Source organism: Loxodonta africana, chromosome 5, assembly GCF_030014295.1.
Source record: "Loxodonta africana isolate mLoxAfr1 chromosome 5, mLoxAfr1.hap2, whole genome shotgun sequence".
Taxonomy (NCBI): Eukaryota; Metazoa; Chordata; class Mammalia; order Proboscidea; family Elephantidae; genus Loxodonta; species Loxodonta africana.
In genome coordinates this window covers 27,524,497-27,542,522 of record NC_087346.1, presented here as the reverse complement: position 1 = coordinate 27,542,522, position 18,026 = coordinate 27,524,497, and the positions used below count along the sequence as shown (strand labels likewise).

The 18,026-nt window shown below is 37.1% G+C and overlaps 1 protein-coding gene across 7 annotated transcripts in view; it reads right to left on the bottom strand.

Moving 5' to 3' along the window:
- Window positions 1-18,026, bottom strand: part of PDE5A (phosphodiesterase 5A) — a 160,572-nt gene that overhangs the window by 79,822 nt on the left and 62,724 nt on the right. For all 7 annotated transcript variants that reach the window (XR_002785850.2, XR_010322028.1, XR_010322029.1 and 4 more), the window contains exons 4-7: window positions 14,407-14,478; window positions 12,480-12,569; window positions 8,245-8,382; window positions 6,066-6,130 (exon numbers count right to left, since the gene is read on the bottom strand). Coding sequence is in view for 4 of the 7 variants with exons in the window: in XM_023548615.2 (XP_023404383.1) it covers window positions 6,066-6,130; window positions 8,245-8,382; window positions 12,480-12,569; window positions 14,407-14,478 (365 nt within the window). In the remaining 3 variants the exon portion in view is untranslated. The remainder of the gene's footprint in view (window positions 1-6,065; window positions 6,131-8,244; window positions 8,383-12,479; window positions 12,570-14,406; window positions 14,479-18,026) is intronic.

Below are 18,026 nucleotides of genomic sequence, written 5' to 3'. Positions count from 1 at the left end.
AATACACACAGAACTCATTCATATGGAATTATATCACTAACTGTACAACATCTTACTCATTGTTTCTCTTCTAATTGGATGACTTTTTGAATTTAAACAGAGACTCTAAAACCTACCCCCAAGAAAATACCAAACCCATTGCCATCAAGTTGATTCTCATTCATAGCGACCCTATAGGACAGAGCACACCTGCCCCAAAGGGCTTCCAAGGCTGTGATCTTTACAGAAGCAGACTGTCATATTTTTCTTCCTCAGAGTGGCTGGTGGGATTAGCAGCCTTTGGTTTAGCAGCTGAGCGCTTAACTACTGTGCCACCAGTACTCTTCTAAAACCTTTCACCATCTGGAAATTAGCTTTCCTTCTAAATTTCTTGGGCAACCCATTCCCAAGAACTTACTCTGCTTTATCCCATTGATAATATCATTGTAATAATTACGTAGAATGTTCACCTTGAATATTTTTTAGTTTTACGCTTAATATTTCAAAGCTGTCTTCAATACATTCTCTTAATTTACGAAAGATATTTACTGCGTTGGTGAGCCATGCTTTTTAACCGATAAGTAACTGTCTAGAAAGAAAGACTGATTTGCTTACTGCTAACAGCATCAAACTGCCTAGCATTTCATCTTATGGAAAAGTACTTAGATTGGCAAAGTGTTTAATATCGAGAATTGGGAGTCCTGAATTCTATCAATAAGCAATTTGAGAAATGTAATAAAGAATCTGTTGGTGAAAAATACGGATCAATATCAGTTAAGTCTGTTTTCAAAATGCCGAGGTTACTAAATACCATTCTAAGCCAGAGTTTTTGCAGTTAGGTGTGGTATCCAATTTTTATTAAAATAAAAACTTATTTACATGACTTAGAGGTATTTTAATGCATTATTAAAATGAAAGCTAACATTTAAATGTTTATCTGACATAAGCCATTGGTGTGAACGATTCTCCTTACTGTAAAATCACATAATAAATCAGTTAAAATGATCCATGTAAATTAGTCTCTTTTAAGGTAATCATGCTAACTTATTTATCCTTTATAAAAAATATCTTTACACTAAGACAGTCTTGGAACAATTTTTAAAAAAGGAAAAATAACTCTCATTTTGCCTATGGAGAGGAAACATGGCACTCATCAGAAACAAAACAAATATATACCAAGACCTTGCTTTTGTTTTTTTCAAAAAAATTCATATTCACCAGAAGAGGTCACTATTACACCAAGTCACTGGGTTGTTCAGCTAGGACTAGAAATTAGGCAACCTGGAGGAATTTACAAAAAAAATCAAAGTGCCAATACACAAATCATAATTACACAAGACATATGCTGCACAAATATTCTAAAGTTAATGCAGATTTCATCATTTTATACTTTTAATATGCACTATCATAATGATTTTCCTATTGTCCTATGAATACATATATGTATATATATGCACACACATACATTTTTTTGCATACATACATATAGGCATATGAAACATATATGTATCTATGCTTATGAACTTTATAATTATATACAACTAAATTATATTTATATAGTAGTTCACTATTTATGCAAACAAAAGTAAAATAATCAAGTATTTACATACGTCTCACTAGAAACTTTCAAAGATACTCTTTTTTTTTTTTTAATTTTATTAACTTTTATTGAGCTTCAAGTGAACATTTACAAATCAAGTCAGACTGTCACATATAAGTTTATATACACCTTACTCCATACTCCCACTTGCTCTCCCCCTAATGAGTCAGCCCTTCCAGTCTCTCCTTTTGTGACAATTTTGCCAGCTTCCAACTCTCTCTATCCTCCCATCACCCCTCCAGACAGGAGATGCCAACACAGTCTCAAGTGTCCACCTGATACAATTAGCTCACTCTTCATCAGCATCTCTCTCCTACCCACTGTTCAGTCCCTTTCAGGTCTGATGAGTTGTCTTCGGGAATGGTTCCTGTCCTGGGCCAACAGAAGGTTTGGGGACCACGACCACCGGGATTCCTCTAGTCTCAGTCAGTCCATTAAGTATGGTCTTTTTGTGAGAATTTGGGGTCTGCATCCCACTGATCTTCTGCTCCCTTAGGGGTTCTCTGTTGTGCTCCCTGTCAGGGCAGTCATCGGATGTGGTCGGGCACCATCTAGTTCTTCTGGTCTCAGGATGATGTAGGTCTCTGGTTCATGTGGCCCTTTCTGTCTCTTGGGCTCTTAGTTATCGTGTGACCTTGGTGTTCTTCATTCTCCTTTGATCCAGGTGGGTTGAGACCAATTGATGCATCTTAGATGGCCGCTTGTTAGCATTTAAGACCCCAGATGCCACATTTAACAGTGGGATGCAGAATGTTTTCATAATAGAACTATTTTGCCAATTGACTTAGAAGTCCCCTTAAACCATGGTCCCCAAACCCCCGCCCTTGCTCCGCTGACCTTTGAAGCATTCAGTTTATCCCGGAAACTTCTTTGCTTTTGGTCCAGTCCAGTTGAGCTGTCAAAGATACTCTTTTAAAAGAGCAACAAAATGTCACAGTATCATAAAAGCAAGATAATATTATAGATCCTCCTGTGGATGAAAAAAAAAACTTCATAACTGAGATGGATGATGGAGCCTCGTATCCATCTTTTAAGGGGAAGACACATACACACACTAGGGTGTATATACATTATCAGGCTTTCAAAAAGGATTCAGTATTAACTGAAACAATGTCAAACATGCCACAAAAACACAACGGCATGGGGGTTTAAGATATAAACTTCAGCACTTGACTAGTTGGCCAAAAGGGAAATACAGACCAGCCCCGGGTTGGTGCAAATGTTTAACACGTTCAGCTGCTAACTGAAAGGCTGGAGGTTCAAGTTCACCAGAGGCTCTTTGAAAAAAAATCTGGGCAATCTGCTTCCAAAAAATCAGCCACCGAAAACTCTATGGAGCACAGTTCTAGATGGGCTTGCCGTGAGCCAAAATTGACTAGATAGCAACTAGTTATCTGGTAATGGTGGTATGAACCAAAATCTCCAGGGCAGCAGAAAAACCTCTGGGCAGACCTACCACCGTTTATCTACATTGGCTAGGAATTAGAGGACCCCACACCAAAGTCAGCAGGAAAGGCTTAAGTCAGGTATACCCTCTGAATCAAATGATTTCCTCACCTGCTCCCAAGTTATACCCCTGCCCCTTTGCTGATTTCTAAAATTCTTTAATAGGAGAAAAAGCCTTTCACTGCATCAATAGAATGTTTAATATTACATCCATTATTAAAAAAAATTTAGTAACAGCAGGCTTTAATTTAAATACAATTACTTAACAAAATGACAACTTTAAGTCACTACGTACAACAGTTTCTCAGTCTTGATGGGGGAAGATATAAGAGGACAGGAAACGTAAGAAAAGCTAAGAGGGGAGAAGAAGAGAAAGGGCACCCATAAAAAGAGGGCTGAGGCAGAAGACAGCTTTTGCAGACGTCACAGTGTTCCTTGGGGTCGGTCTTATTTACGAGTATTGGAACAAAACAGGCTGTGCACTGAAATACTTTGTTCTTGCAGCTGCGAAGTCAGGGCGTTCTGCATTACAGGATCTACATAGAGGGTTTTTGCTTTGCTGTGTTTCCAACTTATTATTACAAACATTTTCTTCTAACATTTCATGACAAGCATTTTGAAACATACAGTAAAGTTGGAAGTAAAATGAATACCTTCCCGCCGGATTCAAAAATTTTTAATATTTTTGCCATAGTTGCTTTATCTATATATGCATGTGTGGATCTATTTAACATATTAAATTTCAATGTATTTACTTATCTTTGGTTAACCATCTTAAAATAAATTGCAAACATCATGATCCCTAAATACTTTGGCATGAATCTCCTAAAAGTAACCACAATCCTCTTACTAACCACCATATCTTACTAATTCCAAAGAAAGTAACAACAACCCCTCCACCACCACCCAATATCCAGTCCATATGCAAATATTCAGTTGTCCCCTCCCCAAATCTATCTTTGATAGATTTTTTTGTTCTGCTTTGTTTTATGTTTTTAACAGGAACTACTCAAGTTCACATATTGCACTTGGCTGTTACGTCTTTGAGAAGAGTCCTGCTAACCATTTTTTTGATGACACATACTTTTGGAAGATTTTATAGGTTTTTTTTTTTTCCTATATGCTAGATGTGTAACGAGGTTATTTTTAAAGGACTAACACCTTTTATTAACGAAGGAGCTTAGTTACTGAGTACAAATAGTGGTATCATTCACTATATGAAATAATTCTCAGGTCAACACCCAGTGAAAAAAAATCTAGAAATTTAATATCAACAGTAAAGTTAAAATAACATTCTATTTTGATGATCACATGAGACTTTTAGGAGCCCTGGTGGCGCAGGGGCTAAGAGCTCAGCGACTAACCAAAAGGTCAGCAGTTTGAATCCATCAGCCACTCCTTGGAAACCCTACAGGACAGTTCTACTCTGTCCTATAGGGTCCCTATGAGTTGGAATCGACTCGACAGCAATGGGTTTTTGGTATGAGACTATTATATATAATATTAACAGTCTGCATTTCCTAATTAATCTGTGAGTTCTGATCAGCAAAGTACTTAGTGGTAAAATAATCCATAACAAATGAAAAATGATCAGTGTGATAAACGGCATTATGCCCAAGAATTCTGGACCCTTTATTCTAGCAGATTTATATTCCTTGGAATGTCCTATCATTTAAGCCAATAACACTAGTTTTTGGCCAAGAACAGGAAAGGGAATATGAGAAAGAACATTTGGTAGTTTAAATCCTTTTCAACATTCTTCAGAAAGCACATATAAAACTGAGGTAATAATATCTATAACTTCCATCATATACTTTCTATTGTTTCTAAGCAACAACAAAAATAATACAATTTTGAAAACAATGAAAACATGAAAAAGAACTGAACTGCAATAGAGGGCTGATTTGATTCTAGCCACAGGGCACACGTCTTGGTATGAAACGGGCCACAGGCTCTCCTGTCCCAACCCCCACACCTGTTTTAAGCATTCCCTGAAGTCAACCAAGTATCCAGTATCCTCAGGAAGATAGAAACAAAACACAGGACATGACCTTATCTTCACTATAGAAAACCACGGTGTTCAGCCACTTAAAATATCATATATGGTTTTTTAAAAATGTTTTACTCATTTTTTTACTCATTAAATCCTTACGGCTTACTTAGAGTAAGCCTATTCAGAAGTCTACCAAATTTCCAGTAAGGGTCTAATTCTCAACAAGAAACTATAATTGAAAGCTAGCGGGTCTTAAATGAACCTGTTCACAGAAAATGCTGTAGTGAGGGCTCTATTAATCGTAACATCATTCACTATACGAAATAATTCTCAGGTAGGTCATCTGTAGTGAAAAAACCTGAGCTTTACTATCAAATAGTAAAATATTTTAAAAATAAAGCTATTTGTGGAAATAAAATAGCCTATAGCTTTATATGGAATCCCTGGTGGCGTAGTGGTTAAGCGCTACGGCTGCTAACCAAAGGGTCAGCAGTTCGAATCCGCCAGGCGCTCCTTGGAAACTCCACGGGGCAGTTCTACTCTGTCCCATAGGGTCGCTATGAGTCGGAATCGACTCGATGGCACTGGGTTTGGTTTTGTTTTTTTATAGCTTATACGATTTAAAATTAAACTGGCCATGAAATATTTAGTCAACATTATACACTTGTGATATGAGGCAGTGGTGATTCAATAGTAGAACTCTCACCTTCCCTGTGGGAGATATGAGTTTGATTTCCAGCCAATATACTTCATTGGCACTACCACCTGTCTGTCAGTGGTAGCCTGCATGTTACTATGAATACGTTCCAGCAGAGCTTCCTGACTAAGCTGGACTAAGAAGGCAGGCCTGCCCATTTATTTCCAGCCAATGAAAACGCTACGGATCACAATGGTCCAATTTGCAATTGATGTGTGGACGGAGGAAGACCAGACAACATATTCTTCGTCAAGCACTGAGTCTACCTTGAGTTGGGGGCTGACTCGATAGCAGCTAACAACAACAACATATACTTGTGATAAAGAGAAATAGAGAATAATTTGTTTTACCTTAAGGTATCTGATGATTTTTCTAATTCCTCACATTCCATGTGAAACACACTAGAAAAAGAATCCTGAAAACAGAGCAACAACACAGACTGAGAATTAAATTTGAAAACGTAATGAAAACTATCTGTATACAGACATACATGTCTGTGGAGCTGGTTAAAGACATTAATACTTGTCAGATAGTTTTACTTTTTTGCAGACTAAACTGTAATTGGCATTGATTTCATGACATCCACAAAGCTGCTTCCCATTACTGAAGACCTTGTTCATGTTGTTGGTGACGAGAATGCTGATTTGAGTACCAACTGGTTTATTTTCTCCACTAGGTGTTAACGGATATATTCACTTCAAAAATTTCTCTATGTTTATTCTAAAATCCTCAGTTTGTGACTTTTACACATACATTGATGGCTGTTGTTATAGCCCAGGTAAAGAATGCCTTTTTAAAAAGACTTATCATTCAGCAAAATTTTATGAGATCATTAAATTGTGAAAATTTCAACAACGCAGAGAAATACTTTCGGAGTTACATTTAAAAGAGCAGAATGCAAATTTGCATCTGTGCTGTATTTACAACCATATAAAGAATTAAAAGGAAACAAAGAAATACAACGGTGATGTTGGTGTAATTTGGGGATGAAGCGAGTACATTTTTTTTTTTCTTGCTTACATTTTGATTTTTGCTCATGATGTTCAAATATTTTTAATCAACTAGTAATTGTAATACGAAGACATCAAGTCATCCAATCCCTTTTCTAAACTCTACAATTGGATTGTTAAAAAGTAAGTAAAACATGCAATCAGGCATATTGCTGAGCTATGTTTCCAGGCACCACTGATCCAAATCAGTTGCTACCATGATGGGTGTTAACTGGGAGAAACATGCACTGAATGTTAATTAAAGTGATATTTAAGTTGTTCAAAAAGGACTGCCTCATGTATAACTTTCAAAAATTAAATGCTAAAGAGTGGATCATGGAGAAAAATGACAAAATGACATACTGTATTAATAAGTTCTAACCTAAACTTTGAAAGAATGGTTATTACCTTGTAATTATCTCTCATTTAAATACATTAATAATTTTGTAACTGATTGAAAATATGAAACAATATCTATAAGAATACTCATTATCTTCTAGCACAGTGAATTCTCATATGATACCCTATTAATGAGAATTTTGTATTAATCAACATATCCATTCTCATACAGACACACACAATTCTAATGATGTTGGGTCACACAGTACAGTCTTAGGAGCTAAAACAATTAAAACATTTAAATATAAATTAAATATTAAATACTTTTTATACTTCTACTTACCCCCCATACCAATTTAGATATCAAATATGGATTATAATTGGCCTGTACATACAAAGGGGAATTCCTACTCTCTTTTTCACACACCAGTAAAGACCCTATTTCTAGCAACTTAATGGAAAAAAACAACTACACGAATAAGAAATATCCCCAGAAGTAACAGTTCAAAGGTTGAGAAGGGAAAGAAAATGCATAAAGGAAAACTGCCTTTGGCCAGAGGTCTTGATTCTAATGGCAAACGCAAGGGGCTTGGCCTGCCTGTAAGTTACCCATAATCTGTAACAACGCTCCACCTTTCCCTACACATCTGAAAATGTTTCTTCACATTACAAATCAATGGACTGAAATCTACCAGTTACAACAGTTCAGTAGTTTGGCATTATTGGTAAAGGACTTGGGACTATAGCCACCTTTAGTGATGCTGCCTTTATTGGTCCATGTCTTCTTGTTTCTAAAGAATTCCTGTTACAAGGAAAAGTCTACACCTAACTCATTCAGGGTGGAGGTCTACTTGTTCACGGCAGCCAGGCACCACTACTCCTGATCTTGAAAAATCAGCACACTGTAATGATAATGTATTTTTCCATCAAGACAGTGTAGTCATTGACAAAAGCAGCACACAGACATACCCACGGTAACTAGTTAGCGCTGGGGGACAGAAGTGAAAGAGTGCATGAAAAGAACCCTCCAATCTCTTCTCTACCCCTCATCAACCACAGCAGCCCAAACTCTGATCAGCTTTACCCAAGTACCACACGTAGTTCTGCTTCAGAGAGTTCTGAGGCTAAATGAGATTTAAAAGCAGTGCTTTGAGGTGCTTTTAGTCTTTCTAAAAATATAAAAGTCATACTCTGTACTCACGGAGCAATCTTCATCCACTATGAAAATGGTGCATTTCTGCACCTGCATGAAAGAGATAATAGTGGCAGCTATTTTCTTCAGAATTACTTCTAATGATTGTTGTTCTTCAAAAATTAAGCTAGCAAGGTCAAGCAGCACCTAGACAAAAAAGATTAATGGTTATTGCTTATTATTTGTTAACTGTAACTTTTAAAAATGAGGGAAACCTTCAATGAGATGGATTGACACAATAGCCAGCCACAATAATGGGCTCTTATGTTCTAAGATCATGAAGATGGCACTGGACTGGGCAAAGTTTTGTTCTATTATACACAAGGTGGCCATGAGCCAGAGCTGAGATGATGGCAACTAACAGCTAAAAATATTGGCCAGTAAAAAAATGTATGAATAGCAACAGAACATTGTCTGGTACACTGCTGGAAGATGAGCTCCTCAGATCGGAAGGCACTCAAAATACGACTGGAGAAGAGCTGCCTCCTCAAACTAGAATCGGACTTAATGACATGGATGGAGCAAAGCTTTCAAGAGCTTCCTTTGCTGATGTGGCACAACTCAATTAAGAAGAAACAATTGCAAACATCCATTAATAATTGGAATGTGGAATGTATGAAGTAGGAATACAGGAATATTGGAGGTTGTCAAAACTGAAATGGAATGCATAAGGATCGATATCCTAGGCATTAGTGAGCTGAAATAGATTAGTAGTGGCCATTTGGAATCCGACAATCATATGATCTACTACACCAGGAAACAAACTGAAGAGGAATGGCATCACATTCGTCCTCAAAAAGAACACTTCAAGATCTATCCTGAAGTACGAAGCTGTCAGTAGGATAATACCCATACGCCCACAAGGAAGACCAGTTAATACGACTATTTCAAATTCACTCACCAACCACTAATGCCAAAGATGAAGAAACCGAAGATTTTTACCAACTTCTGCAGTCTGAATTTGATCAAACATGTAATCAAGGTGCATTGATAGTAACTGGAGACTAGAACGTGAAAGTTGGAAACAAAGAAGGATCAGTAGTTGGAAAATATGAACTTGGTGATAGAAACGATGCTGGAGATTGCATGCTAGAATTTTGCAAGACCAACAACTTATATACATTGCAAATACATTTTTTCAACAACATAAATGGTGACAATACACGTGGACCTTGCCAGATGGAATACACCGGAATTAAATTCACTACATCTGTGGAAACAGATGATGGAGAAGTTCTGTATCATCAGTCAGAACAAGGCCAGAGGCCAACTGTGTAACACATCATCAGTGACTCCTATGCAAGTTTAATTTGAAGCTGAAGAAAATCAAAACAAGTCCATGAGAGCCCAAGTATGACCTTAAGTACATCCCACTTGAATTTAGAGACCATTTCAAGAATAGATTTGACACACTGAACACTCATGACTGAAAGACCAGACAAGCTGTGGAATGACATCAAGGACATCATACATGAAGAAAGCAAAAAGTCATTAAAAAGATAGGAAAGAAAGAGAACACCAAAATGGGCATCAGAAGAGACTCTGAAACTTGCTCTTGAATGTCGAGTAGCTAAAGTGAAAAGAAGAAATGACAGCAATGTAAAAGAGCTGAAGAGAAGATTTCAAAGGGCAGCCTAGAAGACAAAGTAAAATATTATAATGACAGGTGCAAAGAGGTGGAATTAGACAACCAAAAGGGGAGAACACACTTGGCATTTCTCAAGCTGAAAGAACTGAAGAAAAAATTCAAGGTTCTAGTTTCAATTCTGAAGAATTCTACAGGCAAAATATTGAGCGACGCAGGAAGCATCAAAAGAAGATAGAAGGAATACACAAATTCATCATACTAAAGAGAATTGGTTGATGTTCAACCATTTCGGGAGGTAGCATATGATCAAGAACCAACAGTATTAAAGGAAGAAGTTCAAGCTGTGCTAAAAGCATTGGCCAAAAACAAGGCTCCAGGAAACTGACAGAATACCAATTGAGACGTTTCAAGAAACAAATGCAACACAGGAAGTGATCGCTCGTCTATGTCAAGAAATTTGGAAGACAGCTACCTGGCCAACCAACTGGAACAGGTACATATTTGTGCCCATATCAAAGAAAGGTGATCCAACAAAAAAAAAAAACAATTTTTTTTTTTAATGCGGAAATTATCAAACAATATCAATAACATCACACGCAAGTAAAATTTTGCTGAAGATAATCCCAAAACGGTTGCAGCAGGAAACAGGGAATGGCCAGAAATTCAAGCCAGATTCAGAAGAGGACATGGAACAAGAGATATCTTTACTGATGTCATGTGGATCTTGGCTGAAAGCAGAGAATACCAGAAAGATGTTTACCTGTGTTTTGTTGACATGCAAAGGCATTCAACTTGTGGACCATAACAAATTATGGATAACACTGTGAAGAATGGGAATTCCAGGACACTTAATTTGTGCTCATGTGGAACCTGGACATAGACCAAAAGGCAGTCATTCAAACAGAACAAGTGGATGCTGCGTGGTTTAAAGTCAGGAAAGGCGTGAGTCAGGGTTGTATCCTTTCACCACACTTAACTAAAAAGCACTAACTTTAAATTCTGAAAAAGTGAATTCTCAAAAATTCAACTTAATATTCTTAATATTCTGGGTATAAAAAAATATATATATTCTTAATATTCTATACCCAGCCAAACTGGTGGAACAGTACAAGAGACATTTTCATGCATTCAATGACTCAGAACACTTCTGTCATCAATACTCTTTCTCAAGTAGTTAACCGAGAAAGTGCTGCAACAGTAAAAGGGAGTAAACTGAGAAAGAAGTTTTCAGGAATCCAGAAAACTGTGGAATCATTCTCAGAAAGCAGTGAAGGAAAGTTATATGATAACAGCTATGAAATAGGCATGGGAAAAAATAATTCAGCTTGGAAGAGGAAAGATAGAGAATCTCAATTTGTAAATCTCCATGAAAAAGAGAAACTCAACAGAATGACTAATATGATGAAGAGTTTGGGGGAACAAGCCCAGCAACATGGGGCTACAAAAGAGCAACATAGTTCAAGGAAAAAAGAAAGGACTTCAGAAATACCAAGAAAAACTAAAAGTTACATAACAAAGGTAATGTGAATAGCAATTTACATAGAGTAATCCTAAAGCTTCATTTTAAATTTTAACTTTAGGATTAATTTAGACAAAGCTCAAGAAAACTTCGTTATGATTAGAGAGCGAAATATGGTATCAACTTGAACAATATAAAATATAATTATATATAAGAATACGGACAGCAGTGTTTTAGATTCAAACATTACACAAACTGTACCATACTGTAGGTATAATGTGCAATGTACTTTTTTAGTTTAATATTATATTTTTGGGATCGACCTATGTCAATGTTTGCGGCTCTAGGTTATTTTAAGTGTTATGTAGTATTCCACATTTCCACATAATATACCACAATTTATTTCTCTGTTCTCCTCATGAAGGACAGTTAAATTGTTTCTAGTTTTCCTGTATTATAAAAAGTCCAGATAGATGGCACAAACAGGGGTAAGGAGTAGTAGTTGGCAAGGAGAGATAAAGGGAACGTTAGGGGTGCTAAGATCCTCATCTTATAATGTATGAAATCAAGGTATAATGTCTAGAGTTGACAGGGCATGAATTAAAAGTATACATGCATTATAGTATTTAACATCACGAATACAACCCAACCAGGCACTTAAAACAATGACATAATGATACTGGTAGGATAGGGATAACAGGAAGTAAGGGTGGTCAAAGTCAGATAAATCTTCATCTTTCAAGTCAGTGAATACTGTCTAACAGTGATAATGCAACTGAGTATGGAAATAGAGAATGGAAATAACTATGAGAAGAAACGGCTAAAATAACCACCAGAAGAAAAAGAGTTCGAAGCTGAATCTATTTGAAATTTTAACCATGTACATGTATTACTTAGATAAAAATTTTTACAAATTTTTTTAAAAGATGTATATACTCTCTCTGGTGGCACAGTACCTAAGAGCTATGGCTGCTAACCAAAAGGTTGGCAGTTCGAATCCACCAGGTGCTCCCTGGAAGCCACATGGGGTAGTTCTACTCTGTCCTGCAGAGTTGCTGTGAGTGTAATCAACTTGACGGCAATGGGCTTGGCTTTTTTTTTTTTTTAATACTCTCTCTTTAGTAATTGCTATGAGTCAGAATCAACTCGACGGCACTGGGTTTGGTTTTTTTTGGTTCTTTAGCAATCAAGTCTTACCTGATTTCTCTTGTTCTCCAACAGTGAAGTCTCATAGAGTTGAGCATTATGAAGAACAATACCACAAAATGCCAAATAAGCAGCAAAGTCCTAGAAAACAGATAAATAAGATAACAGCCAAATAAGAGCTGTCTATAAAACTGTCTAGTTATATTTCCTGAAACACAAACAGCATCCAAAACTATTTTGAGTCGAAACACATATTAGAAAGTCGAAAGTGTAGGTGTCTCTTTTGATTAAAAACTTAAAATTAGGAATTGATGCAAAGCAAGTGTCAGCTAAATGGCACCACCAGTAGATGACAAGTCTTAACACAGTCCCCTATGGTCACGTTAGGTGTAAATGAATACGGAGAAAAAGGGGAGGAACTAAGATGCAGACCTCTTTAGATCACTTAAAATTGCAATTTGGTGTACTCTCTGCATGGTATTAAGACTTGGATCCATGCTGAGGCTATAAATAACTTATTACTGGGGTAAATGGAAGCTCACATACTTGTTAATAGATTATTGGCAATAGCAGCCCCATATAAAGTTTCAAATATTTTGTAACTTTAAATATGTTCTTTTTCACATTGATTTATTATCCTCAGCATACTATACTAGTGTAATGTGCTCACAATTGTATTAATCACCGATTAAAATAAATCTTCAGAATATGACACTTTATTCACAATTATGGATTTATCTTGCCAAGAGGTGACAGAACCAAAAAAAGTACATAAATTTAAGAAGAATTTATATTAAGGAACTATAAACCAATAATAGAATAGAAGCGAATTTGGAATCATGTTTTCCCACCAAATATTCTCAGGTGCCATTAATAAAATAGGAGACTAGATGTTTAGTACTCTGATTTAAAAAGGTACTTTCTATATTCTGAAGCAATTAAAATATGGAGACCAACACAGGTGCCAATCCGCCTACAACATGCAGACAAAAATAACGATGTCTTGTTTGAATACTTTCCAAATTCAAAGCTCCCAATAATTTTCAGAGGAAAACAAAATAAATAGCAATAAGCTAGGAACAGGAAGAATTTAGTGGGCTCTACAATATACATATAATGACAGATTCAGTAGAAGAAATAATAAAACCTACTGACAGAATGAAGTTATAAACGGATTTAAGGGCTTCCGTCCCGGAAAGCCTGTCAAATTTGGTGTGCAGAATGTATTCCTTCAGAGTTGGATGAGAAAAGTCATAAAATAATGCTGACCACCTCTCTTTCTGAAGTGAAATTCACATCGTCCAGCCTGAATTCACACCTTGGCGCCCCACCGTCTGTGTGCAAAGCTTATAAAACATTCTGATACTTGCTTCACCAAAAGGCAATTCCAATTTTCAGTCAACCTGGAGTACTGAACTTGAAGCAGTGCTTTTGGGGTTTTTTACTTCAGGTCGAACGTCTTTACAGCAGTGATGAAAGGTAAATGAGGCAGTTAAAACACCCTAAGTCACCCTTTGTGCAGCCCCACCATGCGCACAGCCCCAGTGGAGGCCTGGCTGCTCAGTGGGCAGAGAGTCTGAGGTTTCTGCTGGAGAAGCAGGAACTGAATAACACAGGTACCCTGGAGTCAAGGCAGCACTGTATTTAGTGACAGGAAATACAAACTTCCAAACATTTCCAATCGTTTTTAATCATACTGTTTTTCATGATCAACAATTTCAGGAACTAATTCCAGAGGTCTAGATAAGGAGTATCTGTGTGGTACAAACGGTTAACATACTTGGCTGACAACTGAAAGGTTGGAAGTTCAAGTCCACCCAGAAATGCCTCAGAAGAAAGGCTTGGTGATCTACTTCTGAAAAAAATCAGCCATTGAAAACCCTACAGAGCATAGTTTTACTCTGACACACATGGGGCCACCATGAATTGAAGGTGACTCGACAGCAATTGGCATCACACCAGACACAGGTTTTGGTACCTTTTCGTCTTTTTCTGTGAATGTCCCACCATTTCCAGATTTCTTGTTGATGGCCTGAGCGACACCAACAACCTGGTATAAGAACAGAAAAGCAGTTAAGTGTTCTGTTGAATGTAATTATTGTTATAAATTCACCAAAGAGTGTTTACAGAAGAATTTCTAATTCCATGTGCTTTAAAATAACACTAAGCAACAAAGAGAAAAGAAAACCCTCAGCAACTGAGGGAGTTCTACATCACTTACTACACTCTTTATCCTAATGAGCTTCTTGTGGTTCAAATCTTATTTGACTTTGTGATTTCACCCTGCATTTTGAATAAAATTACTGGCAGTCACATGTTAACTGAATATTTTCTACAGTTTCTGAATGATAAAAAAAAAAAATTTGTTACATTTCAAATAAAATATAAGATAAAATAAACATTTTATATTGGCTTTAAATGTTTTTTTTTCAAAAGGGCCAAATGCTCTTTTACTAAAAATGAAACAGAGCCCAGTAACCAATCACAGACATTAAAAAGTAAGAGGACCACTGGGCGAAAAGAATTCTTATTGTAGGGATGTAGTCCAACTTCTTTCCTGAAAATTATTTTACCTTCTAAAGACTTATTTTTGGGGAAAGAGATTACTGAAAAATCAAAACAGGAATTAACAAAGGTCTTATTTCAAATAGGTGAGGTATCTGGAAGATAAACTATACCTTAAGGAGACTAGGCTAAACTCTGTCTGCAAATATGCCATAAATTTCATCAAAAGATGCAGCAAGACTTTAGGAACCCTTTCAATTTTGTGCTTGAAAAGGTGTTTTACTTAACCATTTAGTTTTAGCTTTTGCTTGAGATATTACCTAAAGGCCTTCAATTGACTTTCGCCGCCTCTATACTACATACAAATTCTGTTCTTCCTTTCCTTCTGCAATTTAGTTCAGTGGTATAAGTCATCATCTCCTGAACGGTTCCATTTAAAAAATACGAAGTCCTTAGTTTTGTTCACCCTTGCTTTCTAAATTCTCAGTTTCCTCTAGTCCCTCAGTTTTAAGAAAAGAATATAAAATTTCCCTCTAGGACAGCAGAACAAGGAAGGGGGAAAACATTCTTATCTCATATGGTATTCTGGTCTTCTCAACAAATCTCCCTCCCCCTTATTTTTTCAAATATAGAGTAAAAGAACTGACATATAAAGCAGAAATATCCAATTAACCAGTACTTTTTAATGCCCTTAGTTCATTTCTCCCTTATTCTTTACATAATCTTTAGCTCTTGAAAAGAGCTGACAGACTTCTACATGCACCAACCTTAATGGCTAAATGCCTAGGAGAGCTTTTGTCCAATGTCAGAAAATGTTTGGAGCGTGGATAAGCAAGCTCCCTTGAAATATAATTGATAAGAACCACTTGAGGGTCAATGGGGTCTAATATATGGTGGCACCAGTACAACTAGGTTATTTTAAGTGTTCACCCATTCATTCATTCACTCAACAAACAATGAAGTGCCTACTATGTGCCAAAAAAAAAAAAAAAAGCCCTTTGCTGCAGAGTTGATTCCAACTCATAGCAACCCTATAGGACAGAGTAGAACTGCCCCATGGGGTTTCCAAGGAGTGCTGTGCTGGTAGACTCGAATTGCTGACCTTTTATAGCAGCCACAGACTACCATGAAAGAGCTTAGAATCAAGAACGGGTGATACATAGCATACACTTATAGCACAGTAGGACAGCATGATTGGTTTTAGGACACAGACGCCCATAGATTTCTAGGAACACAGAGAGGGTTTACCTAATATGGATGAAAGAGAAGGCACCTCAGAAAGTGACATTTGAGTTTTTATGTATTAGAAATAGTTTTGTAAAAGAAAGACCTAAATTTTAAACCTTCATTTTAAGGGAGATGAGCTGAAAACAGACACAGAGATTCTTATGAAAACTCCTTGGATAATTAAACAATATAAAAAGCACATATTGATATACTATTTGTACCCAGAGCTGTCTGAGGCAGTGAACAAAACAAGCGACTAAGGAGACAGACTCCTGTTCACTCAATTATATACATGGACAAAAAGCCAGCTGCTTATTAAATGACCAATAATTAAACTATATTCATATTTTAGACTATCATATTACCACAAATTGACAGGTGAGAGTGATAAAGAAAAAGAGGAAAATCACCTACATAATGTATTTTCTGAAATGAAGTCTAGTAAAAGTAATAAAGTTGGTCGGCTTAGGTTATTAGAGTCCTTTGAAAATGAGGTCAAAGACTGTGTGGGCCAATTAGCTCATGTTGTCCGTGTCTGCAGGCTGCAGATACCCTTAACTAGGTCAGTGATCTCTACACTGGGTGACTGAACAATCATCTGGGGTGGAAGGGGAGAGCTGGAAAGGAAGAGGGTGTAAATATTTGTTGATGGGTCAGTGAGCATCATTTTTGAACAGAACAGCAAAAACCCAAGCATGGCCTGTTCCCAATGGGTTGGCAGCATCTTCATTTATGTAGAAGGGCACTTACAACAAGGCTTCTCCAGTAGACAAGGGGATAGATAGTTCCTAGAGCTACTCTTTGTTAAAATCTATATCCCCCCAAAACTAAGTCAGTCATTTGCACCAGTATACAATTAAGTTTTAATCTGCATGTTTTGCACTCAGGAATATTTATAGAATAAGCGTAACTTCTAACTGTGGGCTGAAAATTTTTCTCTCTAGTTAATAAGAGCAATGCCTGTCATGGATTGAATTATGTATCCCCCCCCAAAACAGGTGTATCAATTTCTCTGGGTCATGATTCCCAGTATTATGTGACCTTCCCACATGTTGTAAATACTGATTCTATGATGCTAATGAAGGAGGATGGGCTGCAGTGGAGTTAGTGAGGCAGGGCTCCATCTGTAAGATTGGGTTGTGTCTTGAGGCTACCTCTTGAGATATAAAAGAAAGAAGAGAGCAGAGAGACAGGGGGAACTCATTCCACCAAGAAAGCAGTGCCGGGAGCATAGCGTGTTCTTTGGACCCAGGGTTCCTGTGCAAAGAAGCTCCCAGTCTGAGGGCAGATTGATAAGAAGGTCGACAGAGAGAGAAAGCCTTCCCCTGGAGCTGATACCCCAAATTTGGACTTCTGGCCTACTTTACTGTGAAGAAAATAAACTTGTCTTTGTTAAAGCCATCCACTTGTGGTATTTCTGTTACAAGCCCAAGCCCAGTGCTGTCGACCCTATAGGCTAGAGTAGAACTGCCCCATAGAGTTTCCAAGGAACGCCTGATGGATTCGAACTGTCGACCCTTTGGTTGGCAGCCCAAGCACTTAACCAGTACGCCACCAGGGTTTCCATTTCTGTTACGGCAGCACTAAATGACTAAGACACTGTCCCTGAAACTATACTGAGTAGACTCCATTATTGACAATTTTCAACCAACACAATAATGTTCAGGCAGTTTGATAACTATTATTCACTTCTAGAACTCCTATTTAATTCTTTTTTTTTTTCAAATCTGTTTTTTTTTCCTTTTAAATATTGGCCTATTTCCTCCCTCTGTATCTTTGAACATGCATACTTTAAAGTCTCTTTCAGATTTTTCTACCATCTCTAATTCTTGGGAAAGAAGTTCTCCTGTTTGTTTCATCTGCAAA